Source organism: Mobula hypostoma, chromosome 12, assembly GCF_963921235.1.
Source record: "Mobula hypostoma chromosome 12, sMobHyp1.1, whole genome shotgun sequence".
Classification (NCBI taxonomy): domain Eukaryota; kingdom Metazoa; phylum Chordata; class Chondrichthyes; order Myliobatiformes; family Myliobatidae; genus Mobula; species Mobula hypostoma.
Genome location: NC_086108.1, coordinates 78567975 through 78586736, shown reverse-complemented (window position 1 = coordinate 78586736; position 18762 = coordinate 78567975). Strand labels below are relative to the sequence as shown.

Genomic DNA, 18762 nt, shown 5'->3' with positions numbered 1-18762 from the left:
TGGACTGGGTTAAGCAGCGTCTGCTGAGACTGTGGAGTCCAATGCCAGAGTGACAGCCTTTGCCACACGGTGTACAGCAGAACGCTGAGGCAGCTCTGACGTCTTGGGCAGCTTGGGCACGGAGATTTCGGCAGGCTCTCTTTTCCTCTGTTTGCTGCATCAGAGTGTGGTCTTATACCTCAAGAGACCCGTTTTCACCTTCTGCTTCCAGGCACACCTGTTTGAGGCGAGCGACTGCCATGTGTTGGTGCTAGTACCAAGGGCCTTGAGGTTGCACTTGCAGGTGTCCTTATAGCACAGCGGGGGTCTACTTGTTGGCCTCTTTCCAGACTCCAGCTTCCCAAACAGAATGTCCATCGGTATGCGCCCATCTGCCATGCGCAAGGCGTGGCCTAGCCAGCGCATATGCCTCTGATTGAGGAAGGTGAACATGGAGGTGGTGCTGGCTTGCTCGAGCACTGTGCTGTCGGTAACCTTGTCTTCCCAGGTGATACAAAGTACACGTCTGAGGCAGCGCATGCGGAAAGCCTTGAGTCTCTGCTCTTGTTTTGTGCGCAGGGTCCAAGTTTCACTGGTGTAGAGCAAAGTGCTCAGCACACAGGCTGTGTACACCTGGACGTTGGTGTTCATGGTGAGTCTGTTGTTGGCCCAGACTGTCCTGGTCAACCTTTGAGAAGATTGTGGCTGCTTTTCCGATGCACTTGTTGATCTCGCTTTCGAGTGACTGGTTATCCGAAATCGTGGAGCCCAGGTATCTGAATTCATGGATGACTTCCAGCTCATAGTCGACAATGTTAATGAATGGCTTGTCGTCAACGTCTTGCCCCATCACCTGTGTCTGAGGACGAACTCTCTGCAGGCTTCCGCAAAGCAGGTCATGAGATCTTGTAAGTGAGTAAGTTGGGATATGCTGTCTTCTCTCCAACACTGACAGAGGATTTGATGCAGCTCTGGGACGAGGGTGCCCTTGGCACATTTGAGAACCTCAGGAGGGATGCCAACTTTTCCTGGTGCTTCCCCAGAAGAAAGTGCTTCTAGTGCCTCGCTGAGTTCCTCCGGTTTGAGGTCTACATAAAGTTCGATCACGGTGGGCAGAGGTTCAATGGTGTTCAGAGTTTTTTCTGTAACAACAGTCTCTCTGGCATATGGCGCCAAGTAATGTTCTACCCAGCGTTCCATCTGTTGCGTTCTGTCCTTGATGACCACTCCCATTGATGACTTTAGTGGGGCAGTCTTGCTCTTTAATGGACCAGTGGCTGCTTGATTCTGTCATACATTCCTCTGATTTTGCCAGTGTCAGCAGCCTGCTGGAGCTTGGAGCAGAGCTGGAGCCACTAGTCATTGGCACACCGCCTGGCAGCCTGTTTAACTTTGTTCCAGGTAGACCAGAGCACTTGCAGGTTCTTCTCGCAAGGAGAGGACTTGTACGCTGTCAGTGCTCTTCTCCTCTTCTCAATCAGAGGCAACAGCACTTCAGAGTGGGCCTTAAACCAGTCTGCACATTTGACGGTCGTTTTTCCAAAGGTGGATATTGCAGTGTTGTAGATGGTGTCCCGCAGGTTTTCCCATCCCTTAAACCAGTCAGCACATTTGATGGTCGTTTTTCCAAAGGTGGATATTGCAGTGTTGTAGATGGTGTCCCGCACAAACTCTGCTATCTTTACAGGGTCACAAATATTGCTGGTATCAGTGTGCGGCCTCCCCTCCCTTCTGGAACAATGAAGTCTTCTCGGCTGAAGTTTTACCTTGCTGCACACGAGGGAGTGATCAGTGTCACAATCTGCACTCTGCCAGGAAATAAATAAATTGCCAGGAAATAAATAGGCTGGTCCTGGACTTATTTCCTGTCATAATTTACATATTACTATTTAATTATTTATGGGTTTATTGCTTTATTTATACTCTATTCTTGGTTGGTGCAACTGTAAGGAAAACCAATTTCCCTGGAGATCAATAAAGTATGACTATGACTATGCACACAAGGGAGTGGTCAGTGTCGCAACCTGCACTCTGGTAACTGCGCATCACCTTGACAGTCTGAAGACTGCGTCTTGCGAAGATGAGATCAAGTTGGTGCCAATGTTTGGATCTCAGATGTCTCCATGACACTTTGTGCTGAGGCTTGGTGTTGAAGAAGGTGTCGGTGATACAGAGGTCATGTTGGCAGCAGAGTCCAAGGAGGCGCTGGCCATTTTCATTCACCTTTCCAGTTCCGAACTGTCCCAAACAGGAGGGCCAGCTGTGGTGGTCGCTGCCAACTCTTGCATTAAAGTTGCTGAGAATGAATAGTGGCTCTTGAGAAGGGACTTCTTTGATGGCGGTGCTGAGTTCATGCGGTCTTTCAGTTCCTTCAATATGATGATGCCAACTAGGATGTTTCCTATGACGAAGCCAACACCATGCTCCTTGGGCCCTTCTGGTGGCTTTCCGTGCCAGATGAAGGAGAAGCCTTCCTCTCGAGGCTTTCAGAGGAAGAGAGCCTTGTTTCATGAAGGGCGATATGTCCATCTGCGGTCTGCTCAGTTTGTCGTTGATGACTGCAGTCTAGCGGGCGTAGCTCATTTCTTGCAGGTCATCTGTAAAGCTTGGTGTCATGGTCCATACATTCCTGCTACCTATCTTGAGGGCTGGGTAGTTTTGACATTTCCTTTTTTTTGCCAGGTGTAAGGTTATTGATCCACCTGTCGGGGGTTCCCTGAGCCCCACATACCCAGTGGAGCAAGTGGACCGTGGCGAGGCAGCACCGATTTGACTGGGGACTGCCCAGCTTGAGGTGGGTGGTAGCTGCCCAATGAGGTCCTAGGATCTCTCCCACTGTTAGAAGCAGCCCCTGGTGCCTCATTCTAGGCGAATCAAGTGCAGTAGCTTATCACCTGTAACTGCTATTTCCCATGTTGTGTCAATGCTGAGTAGCAATGCTGGAGTGTCCTCTCCTGGGTGCAAGCGGGGATGGGAAGATTTGAAGAACCGGCTGTTGCCCATGCAGTGGGTTCCCCCTCTCCACGTCAGTGACGTAATCCTAAGGTTGTCATAGCCGGGGTGGTAGTGGGGATAAGCTCCCACTACCTGTAAGGTGCTTCAAATGGTGTGCATCTCTAAGAGCCTCTTGACAACCAAGTCCAACTGTTGGCCTTACGTGTGTTTTAGCTACAAGACCTGGCGGAACTTTCTACTGACAAGAGAAGGGGCAAAGGTGGGCCACTGGCGCTTCAGAACCAGCTTCTTGAGGTAGGTGGGGCCCATCAGTCTTGGATGGCAGCCCGCCTAGGAGGAGGAAATCTCTGATTTTAAAACTCTGCTGCCTCGCAAACATACCCAGACATGAGAAAGACTTCGGGAGTAAACCCCGAGAAAGAAACCTGGAGCCGGGGTCCTTAAGGCAGTTTGATGTTGTTACAGCTTCACTCTGGCAACCACTGCGACCACACTGTATCGGTGCTTGTCCTTCCCTTGGAGTCAAACATGGATGTAGTTTATTCGCAATTTCTTGATTTCCAGAACCTAAAACCGAGATATTACCATTAACTATTTCCACTAAACACTAGTAGGTTGATGGTTATACACATCTGATGTTCTACCAGCTCCTTTCGACAAAATCTTGGAGTTCTCTGTTGCTTCAGTATGTAAACTGCCTGCTCAGTGTTCAACACAATCAGATTTTTACTGGAACTGTGAAACTGCTTTAATTCCTTTCAGGTAAAAACTGTTTTGGAAAATTGTTCATAAAGCTCAAATTTGATAAACTTAAATTCATTCCTCAAGATATCAGATAAGGTGTTATACTTAAACACACGCAGCATAAGGAATAAGGTGAATGATCTTGTCATACAGCTACAGATTGGCAGGTATGATATCGTGGCCATCACTGAGACGTGGCTAAAGGATGCATGTCTCTGGGAGCTGAACATCCAAGGTTACACGGTGTATCGGAAGGATAGAAAGGTAGGCAGAGGGGGAGGCATGGCTTTATTGGTAAGAAATGATATTAAATCATTAGAAAGAGGTGATATAGGATGGAAGGTGCAGAACCTTTATGGGTTGAGCTAAGAAATCACAGGGATAAAAGGACCCTGATGGCAATTATTTATAGGCCTCCAAACAGCTGCAGTGATGTGGACTACAAATTACAACAGGAAATAGAAAAGGCTTGTCAGAAGGGCAGTGTTATGATAATTGTGGGGGATTTTAACATGCGAGTGGATTGGGAAAATCAGGTCGGCACTGGATCTCAAGAGAGAGAATTTGTAGAACGTCTGCAAGATGGCTTTTTAGAACAGCTTGTTGTTGAGCCCACTTGGGGATCGGCTGTACTGGATTGGGTATTGTGTAATGAACCGGAGGTGATTAGAGAGATTGAGGTGAAGGAACCCTTAGGAGGCAGTGATCATAACATGATTGAGTTCACTGTGAAATTTGAAAAAGAGAAGCCAAAATCTGATGTGTCGGTATTTCAGTGGAGTAAAGGAAATTACAGTGGCACGAGAGAGGAACTGGCCAAAGTTGACTGGAAAGGGACACTGGCGGGAAAGACGGCAGAGCAGCAGTGGCTGGAGTTTATGCGAGAAGTGAGGAAGGTGCAAGACAGGTATATTCCAAAAAAGAAGAAATTTTCGAATGGAAAAAGGATGCAACCGTGGCAGACGAGAAGTCAAAGCCAAAGTTAAAGCAAAGGAGAGGGCATACAAGGGAGCAAAAATTAGTGGGAAGACAGAGGATTGGGAAGTTTTTAAAAGCTTACAGAAGGAAACTAAGAAGGTCATTAAGAGGGAAAAGAAGAACTATGAAAGGAAGCTAGCAAATAAATATCAAAGAGGATACTAAAAGCTTTTTCAAGTATATAAAGAGTAAAAGACAGGTGAGAGTAGATATAGGACCAATAGAAAATGATGCTGGAGAAATTGTAATGGGAGATAAGGAGATGGCGGAGGAACTGAATGAGTATTTTGCATCAGTCTTCACTGAGGAAGACATCAGGAGTATACCGGACAGAAGGGTGGCAGAGAAGAGAAGTGTGCGCAATCACAATTATGACAGAGAAAGTACTCAGGAAGCTGAATAGTCTAAAGGTTGATAAATCTCCTGGACCAGATGGAATGCACCCTTGTGTTCTGAAGGAAGTAGCTGTGGAGATTGCGGAGGCATTAGTGATGATCTTTCAAAAGTCGATAGATTCTGGCATGGTTCCGGAGGACAGGAAGATTGCAAATGTCACTCCGCTATTTAAGAAGGGGGCAAAGAGGCAAAAAGGAAATTATAGACCAGTTAGCTCGACATCGGTGGTTGGGAAGTTGTTGGAGTCGATTGTCAAGCATGAGGTTACAGAGTACCTGGAGGCGTATGACAAGATAGGCAGAACTCAGCATGGATTCCTTAAAGGAAAATCCTGCCTGACAAACCTATTACAATTTTTTGAGGAAATTACAAGTAGGCTGGACAACGGAGATGCAGTGGATGTTGTATATTTGGATTTTCAGAAGGCCTTTGACAAGGTGCCACACATGAGGCTGCTTAACAAGATAAGAGCCCATGGAATTACGGGAAAGTTACATATGTAGATAGAGCATTGGCTGATTGGCAGGAAACAGAGAGTGGGAATAAAGGGTTCCTATTCTGATTGGCTGCCGGTTACCAGTGGTGGTCCACAGGGGTCCGTGTTGGGGCTGCTTCTTTTTACATTGTACATCAACGATGTGGATTATGGAAATCCTTGGTTAGATTGGAAGAATGGGCAAACAAGTGGCAAATGAAATACAGTGTTGGAAAGTGTATGGTTATGCACTTTGGCAGAAGAAATAAACGGGCAGACTATTATTTAAATAGGGAAAAAATTCAAAGTTCTGAGATGCAACGGGACTTGGGTGTCCTTGTACAGGATATCCTTAAGGTTAACCTCCAGGTTGAGTCAGTGGTGAAGAAGGTGAATGCAATATTGGCATTCATTTCTAGCGCAATAGAGTATAGGAACAGGGATGTGATGTTGAGGCTGTATAAGGTGCTGGTGAGACCTCACTTGGAGTACTGTGGGCAGTTTTGGTCTCCTTATTTAAGAAAGGATGTGCTGACATTGGAGAGGGTACAGAGAAGATTCACTAGAATGATTCCGGGAATGAGAGGGTTAACATATGAGGAACGTTTGTCCGCTCTTGGACTGTATTCCTTGGAGTTTAGAAGAATGAGGAGAGACCTCATAGAAACATTCCGAATGTTGAAAGGCATGGACAGAGTGGATGTGGCAAAGTTGTTTCCCATGATGGGTGAGTCTAGTACGAGAGGGCATGACTTAAGGATTGAAGGGCGCCCATTCAGAACAGAGATGCAAGGAAATTTTTTTAGTCAGAGGGTGGTGAATCTATGGAATTTGTTGTCATGGGCAGCAGTGGAGGCCAAGTCATTGGGTATATTTAAGGCAGAGATTGATAGGTATCTGAGTAGCCAGGGCATCAAAGGTTATGGTGAGAAGGTGGGGGAGTGGGACTAAATGGGAGAATGGATCAGCTCATGATAAAATGGCGGAACAGACTCGATAGGCCGAATGGCTGACTTCTGCTCCTTTGTCTTATGGTCTTATAATGAGCTGACACTTGGTCATATCAATCCCAAAAATTTTTAATGAGTTTTGCTATATTTTAGGCAAGGCGATGACTGTATGGCACCAGTTATGAAACCCTTTCCTCCAAGAGGCAGCTTTTGACTGAATATGTATGTTCTCATTTTAAATGCACTTTCTCTCTCAGAGTCACTGTCTCAAATATCAAATTTATAAGTGCACCAATTTTCTCTAAAGAGCTATTTTAACTTCCAAGATGACCAGATTTTCAAGCCCAACTAGACAAACTGCTATTTAATGACAACTGTTATTTTCTGCAAGTGATAATTACTTATTTAGATATGGGAATGAAAGCTAATCTGTCCTTTATTGCTGCAAATAGAAAGTTGTTGAAGGGTTTGAATTTTCAAGTGGAACTAAGGAGAAGATGTGTTTGGAGGACCACATTTCCCTTTCTGTCTACAACATGGCAAGCCGGCTGCAGCTGGGCCCGAGAGCGAAGAGCAAATCAATGTCTGGCCGATTTAAGTGCCGGGCAAGATTGGAAATGTCGGGTATGGGTTCAAGTTGGTGGAGCACAAGCCCGTGTGCGTGTTGAAGTGCCAGGGCCTGGTTCTGAGGCTGATTTAAGGGACTGGCCAGATTGAAAAGACCAGTCTGTCACGGCCAGAGGAGAGGGACAGGCTGTTGTTCATCTCGCTGCTCACGAGGTTTACTTGTCTCTGCGCTGAACGGAGGCTGTGGCCTGCAACTGATGCGCTCCTAGACTAGCTGCATTGATGACTGCCTTTGTATCTGTGAACTCACCTTCGTGAACTTCTGTTCTGAATACTATTTGCTTACTTTATTGTTTGCACAATCTGCTTTCTTTTTGCACATTGGGTTTTGACAGTCCTCTTTTTTTAATGGGTTCTATTGGGTTTCTTTGTTTTGTGACTACCTGTAAGGAGAGAAATCTTAAGGTTGTATATAGTATAATTACTTTGGACTTTGAACATAAGAGGTTACTTTAGTACATTGAGTGTGGCAGGTTCACGGAGCAGGCCCATTCCTCCACTATTTATCTCGCTGTCACTAATCTTCCCACAATACCATCAACTCCCATCAAATTCTTTCACACCCTGCACACCAAAATCAATTTACAGTGGCTAATTATATATAGCCACCCGCACACTTGGGATGTGGAGTACCCAGAGGAAATCCATGCTAGGGGAAGCACAATGAATTATTTTTCTACGTTGGCCCTGTTTTACGGAAGCATATCTTGGGGAGTTCGCAGGCTCTTCTATTGCTGTCTTCAGAACATCTTTAAAAATGCACATCTGTGTGGTTATTGAACTAGTCACGAGTTTGAATCTCATCTTTGTAGCTGGGAACTTAAGAGAGTAATTCTGAAAAGTTAGTAACAATAATGTGACCACAGATGACTGATTACCAATAAAAACTGTTGATAGTGGTGAAAAGCCACTTGGTTCCTAAAAGTCCTCTGGGGATCAAAGCTTTCTCATGACACCCAGAAACCTGGCTCATACCTGACCCAAAACACTTTGGTTGATTCTCAGAAATGGGCTAGCACTAATCAGTTTAAGGATAATTAGAGATGGACATTAAGTGCTGGTTCTGACAGTGACACACACACACGCTGAATGAATACACAGAACAAGAAATGAGAACTGTTCAGGGACCCTCTGTAGAACTATTGAACGCTGCAGTACTAAAAGGAGCAGTAACTGATCTCCAAGGAGGGAAACAAATATCTTCTGGAAGGGACCTTCTTGCTGCACTGGGAAGTCAAAGATGCCAAAATATTTTCTTCATATGGGTACTTGTTTCCTTTATTTTTCATAATGGTCAGACAAGCACGGTGCTGTCTTAATCATTTTTAGAACAGTTCAGGTCGGGGAGGAATACAGTCTGGGTTAACAGCAGGTCACCCATTCTTTCAGCTGGTGATGAAAGATGGGATCTCAATCAACATTATGCCACAGTGACGTAATATTTTACTTGGGTAATGCCACGTACCTATAGTTGATTGAGTGAATAAATGAGTGAGTGGCCCAAGAAGCTAAGCAGACTTTGAGCTATTTCTCCAAGATTTGGAACACCCGGGCCTTAATATTGTCAACTTTTGCCAAGGCTCTTAGGGTGTAGATAAGATAGGAGCATCCCTATGGGTATAGAAACAAAATGTATTTGCTTTCTAATAAAAAATGCCAATATCAAGTAGGTTGGCAAGTCAGTACCTTTGCAGGGAGATAAACAGGGTATCTGCAGTATTTTCACTACTTCAGATTTCCAGCATCTGCATTGCTTTAGCTTTTTAAAAATTTCTGTCAATAAGGATTTCTTAAAAAAAAAATGCCATGAGATTTAACTGAGTTAAGATTTTGAAATTTGTCCCAAAGGCTTTCTTGAAATAATTTTAAAAGAGCATTGGAGACCATAAATGACCAGAGTAACTGGTGCTGTCAGTGAAGCTGGGGACTTTGCATGGGATCAGATGGCATAATCCTAATGTAATCTGATTACAATTGTAATAAGCAATTTTTGAACTCAGACTTTGTACTGAAACGGAAGCTCTCATTGCAGCTCAGTGGATAAATTGAAGTATATCGTGAATTATGTATTTTGATTTATTTCTATTTTTTCAACATCAGACATTTAATTTACTTAAATTAAAATGATGCATTGGTGTTTTCAGTTTCAGTGAAAGTAATTGAACGTTTTCCAACATAAAATCTGTAGCATAATTGAGAGAACAGGAGATCAAATAGTGCATACAGAAAAATATTTAGCATTCTCATGTGAGTGAAATAATATACCCATTAAAATAATATTATTTTACATTATCTGAAGTTATATGAAAAATGTAGTCTAGTTGCATTGTTCATTTATTTTGACCATCCCTAACCATAGTATGCATATTGTAGTATAATCTTTCTTGAAGGAAGTATTATTTTCAAAAATTACGTATCATTCATGACAATTCGTTCTTTTTCATAACAGAGTTGCTTATACTTTCTGTTAGGATCTGTGTGTCCCTTAATGAATGCAGTGGGCCAGTATTTATGATGAAGTGAACTGAGGTGCAATTTATCTATGCGAGAAGCAGTGCTTGTGCGGAATATCAATGGCACTTCACTGCATCACACAATGCACAAAGCAGTAATGAACCTTGCAAGCCAATTCTCTTCCTACTGAATTCTGGAATGGAGCACTTGAATCCCCTAGAGGGTTTTTCCTGTCAGCCACTGACTAAGGATGCTGAAGCTTTATACTGCAAGTATGTGATTTTTACCAGATCTATAGGTGAACAAGGGCAAAATAGTAATTATTAATGTCACTTATATTTTTAAAATACAGGTTTTTGATAATGTTTCAATGAATGTGTCCAGAGGGGAAGACTTGTTGTGTATATAATTATTCTTTGGTAAAGCAGAGTTCAAATTTTTGTCATAAATATTGTTTATAGATAGAAGTGAATTAAACCTGCAGAATATAAATGAAGCTATAACAGAGGGTTTTAAAAATATTGTGAGTAGAAGCTTATTTCTTAGAAGAACGAATAACATTTAGACATATAGATAATAATGAGGAAGAAATACTTGAAAAGGGCAAAACAATACCAGATTTTTATTTTAAAATTATTATTTGAAAGGTAATAGAGGGAAAGGAATATTTGAGGATTCTTGAGTTACGAAAATTTGATGTGACTATACTGGTAGCTAAAGCTAGTCGGAATGGGGAATTAAATATTGCTAGGCATAAAATCTTCAGGATAACTGACAAGATGTAGGGGTAATTGGATTACTTATTAGTTGTTAGCTAGGATTCAGACAAAATCTATTTATTTTAGGAAAGTAATGGATCAGTTACATCACTGGGTAGGCACTGGGAGAGATATCAAAATTGAAGAAGACATTTCTGCATTAAATTATAATTGTAGAAACGTCTGTCCAAAAATAATCTGTAATATGAAAAACAATCTGAGATTCTTTATCATGGAACTGTTTCCTTTGTCAATATGCTTTAACTTTATGGAGTGAATGATTTGTTTCAGAGTAATGAAACTTAACAAGTCGGCTGGTGGCACAGTGAGATCAGCGCCGGGCCCGAGAACAGAAGTTCCTGAGTTTGATCCAGTGACAGGCCGCTCCCGAGCACACTCTCCATCCGCGCCGGGTTGACGTCGAGCTCGCAACTCACCCTCGTAAAAAAAACACTGCCACCTCCAGTTTAAATTCCCACGCGGAATATTGTGGAGGATCAAATACCCAATACCCAAACAAGTTAGTTGATAAGAAGAAGCTTGCAGGGGTTCCCAACCCAGGTCCGTGGACCCCTTGCTTAATGGTATTGGTCCATGGCATAAAAAAAGTTGGGAACCCCTGAGCTAAAGTATAACAGGGTTGAGTTAAAAATTATCATTACCAGTTTATGATGCAGCAAAAGCACAAATTTACTTCTGCTGCTTGGTTCTGGCATCCAGTTCAAGAACCAAACATTTCCAAGCAGTTTGCCCATGTGCAGTATCTAATGTTAACTACTGAAGATCTGTTAGTTCCAACATCATGGGTGCAATCTTCACTTTTTGCCATGTATTGTGCAAATGTTTTCTTTTCAAAAAAGGATGGACCATTTTGACAGTCTCTGCTTTCTGACTTGCCGTGAAGCATTGTTTGATTAAATTTGATCCCATACAATTTATTTAAAAAAATTTTTGAAACAGGGTGTGGTTTATTAGAATAAATGATATCCATTGAATGTTTAGGAATTCACTGCACCTAATAACACTAATGTTTATTGTGTTTAATGGTATAAACTGACAAGATATGGGGTTTATTTTTGAATAATTGCTGGGCTTGTACAGAGTAAATTCCAGTTTGGAACTTAGTCAAGTCATAGCTTTATCAGTACTGAAATCATCGTGTTCTATAACACATGAATAACACAAAAGATGCTGATTTCTTCATGCAGAATTCCTTTGCCATTAAGCTATTAAGATAGTTATTTGGCTCCATGGTAAGGACGGTTTATGGTTGATGTGTCTAAAATATTGATAGTTCAACATCATATCAGGAGTGATGTGCAATGACCCAGAAATGTTGTTTTTGCTTTTCACTCCAGAAGAAGTAAATCTTCAATTACATAGCACTGAAAGATACAGCATTCCGCAATCCAACTACCAAGCAGATTTTCCTCAGAAATAGAGATCTAATGTGGATGATCTAGGTTCAGAGTAACCAAGTCATTCTACAATTGCAGCAAGACTTTCTTCTGGAGAAGGGGAATGAGAATTATTGACCTGAATCTCATTATGTCACTGTTGCTCTTTTATAAACATGTTTAAATTTCAAAGAGCTTTCACGTGTATGTGCATGTGTAATTTCTGATTGTAACTTCCATTTTACAAGATTCTGCTTTGATAACAGTTACTCTAAGTATTAGCTAAGCTGTGTATAGCATTAAGTCTGAATAGAGAACTTTGGAGTGTGAAAGCTGTGCAGTAGTTTCAAGAAGAAAAGGATTGACAGGTTCAAAATATTATTCCAAAGTCAGTCAGTTGATAAAATATAAATGTGAAGCTGAATAAAATGTTTTTATTAAAAAATGCTGACATTTTTGAAAATCAGGGCAGGACAACATACACTTAGGATAAAGGTAATCATTTGGACAGCCTGAGGAAGAAAAATAATTATTCTTTTATATAATGGGCTCGGAAGGAATAAACTTAGAAGTTATTTGATATCCCAGTTTACGAGGGCTGATTGATATGGTAGAAGGAGTCAATTTTAGAAAAATTTAGAAAACCTAGCACATTTATTATTCAACATAGTCCCTTCTTACATTTACACACTTAGTCCAGTGGTCGTGGAGCATACAGATCCCTTCTTTGTAGAAGTCGGCATCTTGGACCTCCAGAAAGTGGTGCACAGCAGGGGTGATTGGTAAGTTAGTGGCCTAAAGTAGAAGGAGATGAGTTATTAACTTCAAACTTTCTGCATAATCACTCAAAGAGTTGAACTGCACTTGCATGTAGCGACCTTACCCCTCAATACATGGGTGTGAGGAATGATCCAAGTGCAATCTTTTTTTTTTGATTTCTCAGAAAAGCAAGTCTATGCATAGACTATTCTAGGCATGAAATGTGAGGCTAACCCATGAAATGCAGACTGACACCACTATATGAGGAAGTAGCTGAAGCATTTTACAGGTGAAAAGTGAAAGGTTTCCAGCCCAAGAGATACAGCCCATGCTATTTCTCTGCGTAATTCAGAATAGCATCTCTACAACCTGACGCTGATCTCCTGCATAACTGTACAAGAATTAAGATTTCTCATGAAAAATGTTTTTTTTGTTAAAAGAGAGACCATTTTGTGAAAGTGCTGGGAGCTAGCCTTTATGTTTTAGGATCCATACAGATGTGTATGAGCATGTGCTTGTTTTATTTTTGTCTAAAATGTTGTATTATTCAGCATTCTATAAAAATGAGAATTTCAGATTACCCTGCCATTATCAAAGCGTCAGTACTGTATCAAATTTGAATCTTTGCTTTTTTAAAAAAAATGTGCAGCACATCAGTGAAGGGGAAACAGGGATCAACCTTTTGGTTGAAGCTTGGTATTCTAATTAAAAGTTTCGATTATTTTTGTTACCCAATTGCAAAATTCAAGCAGTTTATTAAAACACTTATCTCTCTTGATTACAAATGCAGTATGCGCAGGCAAACAGGCAGCTTGAGCCCAGCAATGGTCAGTCATGACTAAAATTATCCCTGGCTCACTACATTGTGCTGATTTACGGAGGCAATCCTCAAGAAACCCAGTCAGCAGGGAGAAGCAGATGTCGACTCAGCCTGATAGATAGAAACTGTTAGGTTTTGTCACAGTTGAAGCATTAAAAGCTGTCAGGTTGGAGCCTCCCCTGCAGACTGTAAACTCATATCCTGTGAAGTAGAAGATAAATTGCATGTGTTACCTGATTTATTGCCCATTTTATCCATTGCACCCTTGATCATCTTTAGGATGAGCAGCCTAAAAATGTTTCACTGAAGAATTTCTATTATAATTTCAATAAATGTTTATAAAATAATGTAATTATAAATAGGTTTAACCTTGAGGATGTTTCTTTGCAAAGGCTAGCCAGGTTGTATATAAAGATCCAGTTACATACTGTGATTGAAAAATTCTTTGTATTACAGTGGTAGTACCACTGAAATGTCAGAGGACCCTAAGTAATGGAATGATGTTTTGGCTCTAAACAGATAGTTATAAACAATTGTAGGTAATGTTTTTTAAATCTTTGCTTTGATTCTGCTTGTCTTACCTTTATAGAATTAAAAAGAATAGTAAGAGGAAATTTGGTTCATTGTATCTGTCCCTGTTCTTTGAAAGAGCTCTTTAATCCCACTCCCCTTCTTTAACCATCCCCCACTATGAGTTTCTTTTTCATTTTCAGGGCTATAAATCTTAATTTTTTTTAAACACTGCTGTAAATTTGCGTCTGTCACCATGTCAGGCACTGAATTCTCTTGTAACTGACATTTTTTAATCTTGTTTTCTGTTTCTTTCCTGTTTACCTTTATTCAACTGTTTTTAAACAAGGCCATTCTTGGATGCTTTTTCTTCCCCATTTGTTCAGGCTCACTCTGGGATTTAAGGAAGTGAACTTCAGTCCATGTATACCATGTATGGCTATGACAGTTCAGCCTCAGATGTCTATCTTTGCTATTTTGAGCCATCTGCTGAGATGTTTACCAGAACAATCAGAAAGAGAGTTGGGATAAATGGTGTTTCTCAGATTGGCTGTCAGCGATGAACAGAGTGCAGCAGGAGTCAGTTGATTCCATTGGTATTTGAGACTAGAATTGGGGATATAGTCACAAGATTTAAGGGAATGGATTTAGGATGGAGATTTTGGTTTTTGCATAGTCGGGGAATTTAGGGTATAAGGTAAAAAGCAGGTACTGTGCTGGAGCAGAAACCATGGTCAGATTAGTCATAATCTTAATGAATAGTAGAGTAGGCTGGATAGCCATATGACCCTCTCCTGTCTCTATTATGTTCCTAAACCTCTCAGAATCAGAATCAGATTTAATATTACTGGTGAAATTTGTTCTTTTGCAGCAGCAGTACAGTGCAATACATAAGAAAAAAACTATAAATTATAATAAGAAATATAACGGTGGACTCTAGTTAATTGAGACACATTTGGACCAGTACATTTTGGCCCAATTAAGCGGCTGCCCCAATTAACCAAAGTTTCTTGGAAATCATTGAAAAGGTATTAAAAAGCCAAACAACTTTTAACTTTTTAATTATGTATTTAAATGAAATACAGTAAAAATTAGAACATTGTCAATATTACTACAGTACTATAAAACTGCATATTCGTTCCTAATAGTAATTGATGGAAAAATTCTTCCTTTGTAGGTTGCCATGTGCTTTTGATTGGTTCTAAATGAACAAAATCAGCACAGACAACTAGTGAAGATAATGGGCTGCCCTCATACAAAGTTTTTGACAATTGCATTCTCCAAATCTTCATTTCCATTGTAACATTCAAGATGATTGTCAATACCTTCAAATTCTTTATAGTTGCTAACTTGGTGAAATCAATTCATTTGTAGTGAAATTGTTTCATTTTCACTTTCAGCCAGTTCTGGCATCAAGACCGAATGCTTGAAAATCCAGTGAGCAAAACAGTTCTGAATTGTTTTACTGCTTATTTTTCACCAACTATTAGTAACAGAAATATCTCTTCTGAACATAAACACACACAACTGATGCTATTTAAAAACTATTTGCTCTAAACATGATGTAGTATCTAATGGCCACACAAGTGCATGCGACTGACGCTAGTTAGAAACTGTTTGGCAACAGTCTCTTGTCCGAATTAAGTGTCATAGTGTCCCAAATAAATGAAGGGAATCACGGCTATTTTCTCTCAAAAGAGAGAAAAAAAAATGAGGTAGTGTACATGGGTTCAGTGTCCATTTAGAAATCTGGTGGTGGAGGGGGAGAGGCTGTTCCTAAGACGTTGAGTGTATCTCTTTTGGTTCCTGTACCACCTCCTTGGTGGTAGCAATGAGAAAATGGCCTTTTTGTGGCATTATCTTTTGAAGATGTCCCTGATGCTGGAGAGACTTGTGCCCATGACGGAACAGGCTGAGTTTGAACCTTTCTGTAGTTTTTCCCAATCCTGTGAGGGGGCTCTACATACCAGATGGTGATGCCACCAGTTAGAATGCTCTCCTTGGTACATCTGTAGAAATTTGCTCAAGTCTTTGGGACATCATGAATCTACTCAAACTCCAAAGGAAGTATAGCTGTTGTACATTCTTTGTAATTGCATCAATATGTTGGGCCCAAGATAGATTTGCAGAGATGTTGACACCAAGGATCTTGAAAATGCTCACCCTTTCCACTACTGATCCCTCGATGAGGACTAGTTAGCGTTCCCTCGTCTTACCCCTTCTGAAGTTTACAATCAATTCTTTGGTCTTACAGATGTTGAGTGCAGGGATGTTGTGGCACCACTCAACTAGCTGATCTGTCTTACTCCTGTACAGCTCCTTGACACCATCTGAAATTCTGCCAACAATAGTTGTGTCATCAGCAAATTTATCGATAGCATTTGAGCTGTGCCTTTCCACAAGTCATGGGCTTAGATAGAGTAGAGCAGTGGGCTAAGCACACATCGCTGAGGTGTGCCAGTGTTGATTGTTAGTGAGGAGGAGATGTTATTTCTGATTCATACTAACTATGGTCTTCCAATGAGGAAGTCAGGAATTCAGTTGCAGAGGAAGGTATAGAGGCCCAGGTTGGGGCATGTTGATTATTCTGAGGGTATGATGGTATTCAACACTGAGCTGTAATCAATGATCAGCAACCTGACATAGGTATTGCTATTGTCCAGGAGAAGAGACGGTGAGTTGCTTTCTTTTATGGTGATAGACAAATTGCTGTTGGTTCAAGTCCTTGCTTAGGCATGGGTTGATTCTGGCCATGTCCAACCTCTCAAAGCACTTTATCACAGTACATGTGAGTGCCACTGGGTGGTAGTCATTGAGGCAGCTCACCTGCTCTTTTTGGGCACTGGAATGATTGGCACTCTTTTGAAATAGGTGGGAATCTCTGACTGCAGCAGTGAGAGATGGAACATGTCCTTGAACACTCATGTCAGTTGATTGGCACAGGTTTTCAATGCCTTACCAGGTGAACCATCAGGGCCTGATACCTTGTCTGGTTCCACTCTCTTGAAAGATGTTTTGATGCTGGTCTCCGAGGCCTAGATCACAACGTCATCCGATGTTGCAATTTGCATGGATGTAGTTTTATTCTCCCTTTTAAAGCTTGCATAAAAGGCATTGAACTCATCTGAGAGTGAAGCATCACAGCCTATCATGATGTTGGGTTTCACCTTGTAGGAAGTAATGGCCCACAAACCCTGCCAGAGCTGACGTGTATCCAATTCCATCTCTAACTACAATCGGAATTTTTTTTCACTTTTAATATAGCCCTCTACAAGTTATAACTGGCTTATTGTATGTTTTTGGACCTGGGATCTTGAGCGCCACAGATACAGCCCTCAGTAGACTGCAGGTTTCCCAGTTCATCCATGGCTTTTGGTTTGGGTGTGTCTGGTATATTTTTAAAGGTACACACTCATCCAAGCATGTCTTGATGAAGTCTGTGACAAGTGCGGCATATTTCCAAGATGAATCCCAGAATACTGTCCAGGCCACCGATTCAAAACAGTCCTGTATGCGCTAGATCAGGGGTGGCCAACCTTTTACATTCCATGCGTCAATTTTTTCACGCATGAGTTCAGGTGTGATTTTTTTTCACGCACGAGTTCTCTATTAACATATTTTTACAAGAATTGTGGGGGTACAAGAGTTGTATGGCACATCTGAACTCGTGTGTGAAAAAATTGACACATGGAATGTAAATGGTTGGCCACCCTGTGCTAGATATTCCAGGTCGAGTGAGTAGGACTGAGATAGAACCACTATGTCTGTGCACCACAATTAATTAATTGTGAAGCATACACCACCTCCTCTACCTTTAAAAGCTCTTTTGTTTTGCGGTGGATGGCGAAGCCATTGACCTGCAGCACTGATTCCAAAATGTCAGGAGTGAGCCATGTTTCCATGAAGCTAAGTACACAACAGTCCCTGATGTCCCTCTGGTACTGCATTTGTGCTCCATTTTATTTTCCAGACTCTGCATTCCCCTGCAAGGTAGTAGGAAGTGGGGGTTTAAAAGCTCTGTGTGTCAGTCTTACTTGCAGGCCAGCATTCTTTCTTAAAGTGGAACTGCACTAGCATTCTGAGTCTGCAGTCTGGGATCCTCCACCCCACTCCCACCCTAGAGCTGTGTCTTGTAGTTTTTGGCATGAGGTTATGAGGAAGTTCTTTATAATCTCCCCTTTCCTTAAACCTTTGTACTGCTTTGTCAAAGTGAAGACCTAAGAAATTTATTGTGCACCTTGAGATTGCTCACTATGAGAGCACTGTAAACTGGGCTATATGTGCGTGTTCATTTAGCTGCTGTGTCACATTAGAGCTTTATCCAAAGTACAGCACTGGCCCAGGGACATGTACTGTGCCAGTGGATTTCTTGTGCAGTCCACCAGCTCCGCACCAGCTTGTAGAAAGAAGCTGTCCTTTTTAGCCTGTTGGTCCTGGCTTTAATGCTACGGTAGCGTTTGTCAGACGGAAGCAACTGAAGCAGTTTATGGTTAGGGTGACTGGTGTCCCAATGATCTTCCAGGCCTTCTTTCCATACCTGCTGCTGTAAATGTCCACAATGGAGGGAGCTTCACATCCACAGATGCACTCGGCTGTTCTTACCACTCTCTACAGTACAGCACAGCAAAATGCTTTTTGGCCTACAATATCTGTTGCTGTACTAAACTAAAAGCCACCCATCAGCCCTCCACCATTCATATCCTCCCATTTCCTACACATGCATGTGCCTGTGCTATCTAAATGTTACTGTCACATCTTCTATAGATGTGTGGTGGAGGGTATATTGACTGGTTGCGTCACAGCTTGGTATTATGGAAACACCAGTGTGTCTGAATGGAAAATTCTACAAAAAGTAGTGCAAACCTCATTTCCAGAAAAGTTGGGATATTTTCCAAAATGCAATAAAAACAAAAATATATGATATGTTAATTCATGTGAACCTTTATTTAACTGACAAAAG

General features: G+C 41.5%; 1 protein-coding gene across 3 annotated transcripts in view; it reads left to right on the top strand.

The window, feature by feature from the left end:
• Positions 1 to 18762, top strand: part of b4galt2 (UDP-Gal:betaGlcNAc beta 1,4- galactosyltransferase, polypeptide 2) — a 397773-nt gene that overhangs the window by 341167 nt on the left and 37844 nt on the right. Inside the window, exon 6 of one of the 3 annotated variants that reach the window (XM_063064453.1) lies at positions 10608 to 13213. The exons of the other annotated variants lie outside the window; for them this stretch is intronic. Coding sequence (XP_062920523.1) covers positions 10608 to 10734 — 127 coding nt within the window. The 3' untranslated portion in view covers positions 10735 to 13213. Of the gene's footprint in view, positions 1 to 10607; positions 13214 to 18762 lie in introns of those variants that run through there. 3 annotated transcript variants of the gene reach the window in all.